General features: G+C 22.9%; 1 protein-coding gene across 1 annotated transcript in view; it reads left to right on the top strand.

The window, feature by feature from the left end:
* The window catches only part of LOC102672594 (indole-3-acetaldehyde oxidase-like), a 14,301-nt gene extending 9,937 nt beyond the window's left edge, over positions 1-4,364 (top strand). Inside the window, 12 exon segments of the mRNA XM_006607444.2 lie at positions 70-283; positions 487-670; positions 745-1,041; positions 1,646-1,728; positions 1,813-2,006; positions 2,082-2,240; positions 2,327-2,455; positions 3,157-3,287; positions 3,365-3,617; positions 3,702-3,798; positions 3,922-4,032; positions 4,153-4,364. Of these exon segments, the coding sequence (XP_006607507.2) occupies positions 70-283; positions 487-670; positions 745-1,041; positions 1,646-1,728; positions 1,813-2,006; positions 2,082-2,240; positions 2,327-2,455; positions 3,157-3,287; positions 3,365-3,617; positions 3,702-3,798; positions 3,922-4,032; positions 4,153-4,220 (1,920 nt within the window). The 3' untranslated portion in view covers positions 4,221-4,364.
* The last annotated feature ends 34 nt before the right edge of the window (positions 4,365-4,398 follow it).

The raw sequence follows: 4,398 nt of genomic DNA, 5'->3' as shown, positions 1-4,398 counted from the left end.
AAAAAAAAAATGTTATTTAAAATTTAATATTCAAAATTTATAACTTATCTTAATTTTTTATATTTTAAGCTTTTTGTAGATACAAATATTGAATATGCTGGACAGCCAATCGGAGTAATTGTTGCTACAACTTTTACAATTGCTAATCAAGCAGCACAAATAGTAAATGTTTCCTATATTGATTTCATACCAGAAAAAATATTATTAACGATTGAAGATGTACTTGCATTGAATGATAATACCAGAGTATATGAATCAGCTAATTCCATTGCACAAACCAAAGGTGCAAATATAATATTTTGGATAAAGTTTATATAAAATATTTCATTTCATAATTATTCATTCACATATTATTGCAATTTTATAGAACTAAAATTTTTATTATTCTTTATATTAAATATAAATATATTATTATTCTAAATTTATTGTTTAATATTATTGTTTATTATTTTTTTTTTTTGAATTCATTAAATTTGAATATCATAGGAAATGACGTGAAACATATAATAAAAGGAACATTTAGAAACGGAAGTCAATATCATTTCACTATGGAAACTCAAACATGCGTTTGTGTGCCAATAGAGGATGGAATAGACGTTTTTGCTGCAACTCAATGGATGGATCTCACCCAAATAGCCATAGCTCAGTGTCTTAATATAAAAAATAATAAGTAATATATACAAAATACAATGTTGAATTTATTCAATTTATTGTTTTTTAAAATTGCTAATTTTAATTTTACAGTATTAACATTAATGTGAGGAGATTAGGAGGTGCTTATGGTGCAAAAATATCTCGTGCTACACAAATTGCTTGTGCTTGTGCTTTAGTATGCTATAAATTAAATCGACCAGTTAGATTTATTATGTCGATAGAAAGCAATATGCTTGCTATAGGAAAACGATATGATACTCGTCAAGAATATGAAATTGGTGTAAATGATGATGGTCAAATTCAATATTTGAATTCAAAACACTGGGGCAACAGTGGTTCCAATTTTAACGAATTTCATGCTCCTACAGTTGTAGAACAAATGAAAAAGTAAATATATAGACACAATTTTAATTACTGAGACAACGAATTAGAGATATATTTAAAGTAAAGATATATTTAAAATTATAATTGGAATTATAGTTTTTGAGATATTAATAAAAATTATTACTACTATTACATTGAATTATATCCATATATATACTTTCATGATAGTATATATATCAATATGCTTATTTATTACTTATTTATTATAAACACATTGTGGTAGCTGATATCTAAAATATATAATTATACAAATGAACTATTTTTAAATCTATAAAATATCAAAATTTTTTATGGATAAATATATTAATTATATTAATTATATTAGTTCGTTAAAGTTTATCTATCATGCATTCGACTAGCAATTTATAAAAGCAATTTATATAGATAAGTAATAGCATATTGATACATATTCTATCATGGCTCTACATATAGATAAAATTTCAAAAATTATGATAATGTAACTATTATAATTTTTAAAAAATCAAATTGTTGATGAAGTTATTTTTTTAATTTGTCTTCTAATTTGTTGCCTCAATAAATTCAAATCAATATATATTATAATAAATAAAAAATCATATATAGAAATTCTTCTTTATAAAAATTTTAGTTGTTATGATTATACTACTTGGACTTATCAAGGCTTTGAAGTTAAAACTGATTTGCCTTCCAATACTTTTTGTCGAGCTCCAGGTATTTCTAATCAACAATATATAGTGAAAAGAAATAATTTTTCTAAAGTTAAAGTTTAATTTAATTTTCTAATTTTTTTTCTAGGTTCAACAGAAGGTATAGCTATAATAGAAAACATAATGGAACACATAGCAAAAACTGTTGAAAAAGATCCATTAGAAGTTAGATATGCAAATATGATTGAGGATCATAAAAAAGTATTACAGCCTATGATAGAAGAACTATGTCAGAATGCGGATTATGATATCAGAAAAAGAGCTGTAGATATCTTTAATGCTGTAAGAATATTTAATTTTTTATTGTAATTTTATTATTATATAAAATATTGATTATAATGAAATTTATATTTATAGGAAAATCGATGGAAGAAGAAAGGAATAAGTTTGATACCTATGATGTATCCTTTGACTATTTTCGGTCAATTTCATGCACTTGTTTCGATTTATGCACGAGATGGCACAGTTTCTGTTACTCATGGAGGAATTGAGTCTGGTCAGGGAATTAATACTAAGGTATTATTAAATATCATAATTAAATCTTTTTATAAATAATATACTAAAATAATTTTTAATAAAAAAAAAATTTTTTTCCATTATAGGTAGCTCAAGTAGCAGCACATACTTTAGGTATTGACTTATCATTGGTCACTGTAAAAGCAAGCAACAATTTAACATCTCCAAATAATATGGTTACTGGTGGTAGTGTTACCAGTGAGACTTGTGCATATGTAATGCATTTGTTTAAATTTATTATTACCTTATATATATCATATATAATATTATACATAGAAAATATGATCATTTTTCCAATTAGCTCTCTCTCATCTTAATAAGTTTGAAATGTTGTAAAAGATTTTATTTTGAATAATTTTTTTTAAGCATAATGAATGATTGGCTTTAGGAATTATTTGCAAAATTTTTTGATACTGTAATTTTGAATTTTACTTATATGTGTATCCATAACAATATATTTGTTAATATGTTTATTAGTTGTTATTTAAGTTACATAACTTTTACTAACATATGAACTGCAGAGAACATAGAAAAATTTGCGTTTTGATATTTGAACTGAATTTCATTTATTTATAATGAAGTTGGCGGAGCAAAACACAAATTATAAAAAAGGATGAATTCCATATTAAATGCTGATTTTATTAATAATTATTGATTTATTATTCATTATGAGAATGCTTCAGTGATTAGAATGTTACATACAGATTTTATATAGATAAAATTTAATGCAAAAGTTTTTTACGAATAATTTAAAAATTAGAAAAAATTAGAAAAAATATTTATATTTAACATAAAAGTTATTTAAAATAATATCTTTTAAAATATATTTCAAATTAATATTGATGAGGACTATAATAAACGGATTAATCGAAAATATATGCTATTTAAAAATACATATATATTTTAATATCTTTAGGCAACTATGATGGCTTGCAAAGAACTAGTTCAGAGATTAGAACCTATTAAAAAGGAGTTGGAAAACTTTTCTTGGCAAAAATTAGTATTAACAGCACACTTAAGAGATGTTGATTTATGTGCGCGATACATGTATGTTTTATAATAATTTGATAGCTAAATTCGCTTTCTAATTAATATATTTATGAAATATGTTCATGTATATTTAGGTTTACTGTAAAAGATGATATAAAATCATATCCAATATATGGGGCAACTATAGCAGAAGTTGAGATTGATGTATTGACTGGACAACATATTATACACAGAGTAGATTTAATTGAAGATGTTGGAAGGAGTATGAATCCAGAACTAGATTTGGGACAAGTGGAAGGTGCTTTCACAATGGGTCTCGGATATTGGACATATGAACAGCTAATTTATGATCCAAAAACTGGTCAACTAACAAATTATAGAACTTGGGTACCGTTTCTGAATTTGTAATTTAATATATATGTGCAAAAAAAAAATTGTTAAAAAAAATTGAAAATATATATTTTTTTGCAGAATTATAAACCACCAGGTGCAAAGGACATTCCTGTCGATTTTCGAGTTTATTTCCGTAGAAATAGTACTAATCCATTAAGTGTTCTTCGTTCAAAAGGTAAAATTATATATTATAATTAAATTTTGATTATATTAAATTATAATTAATTAAAAGATAAAACTATTAATAGTAATTTTCAATGCATTTAATTAATCTTAATAAATTATTAAATAATCATAGCTACTGGTGAACCACCATTATGTATGAGTTATGCGATACCTATTGCAATTCATAATGCACTTAATTCAGCAAGAAAAAATGCTGGAAATAATGATTCATGGTACAATCGAGGTAAGAATGAAAAATATTTTCAAAAATTAATATATATTATTATTTTACGTTAATACATATTTTACGTTAATATATATTAATGTAACCTATTAAATTTGTTATTAAAAAATTTTTTTTCAGAATATCCTCTTACAATAGAAAAGATTTTATTAGATAGTTTAACTACTAAAGAACAATTAGTACTTTAAAAATTTATATTTTCAATAAAATATTTAACAATTTTCTTTTTTTAATATCTATCATTAATGATGTTCAATATATTTCAATTTATAATTATTCATAATATATATTATAAATATATAATAAATATAATATATATAATAAATATATAATAAAATAAAATATATAATAAAAAAAAAAATTTTT

Source organism: Apis dorsata, unplaced genomic scaffold (assembly GCF_000469605.1).
Source record: "Apis dorsata unplaced genomic scaffold, Apis dorsata 1.3 scaffold_5, whole genome shotgun sequence".
Lineage (NCBI taxonomy): Eukaryota > Metazoa > Arthropoda > Insecta > Hymenoptera > Apidae > Apis > Apis dorsata.
The sequence above is the reverse complement of the archived record's forward strand: the minus strand, read 5'-3'. Positions and strand labels throughout refer to the sequence as shown.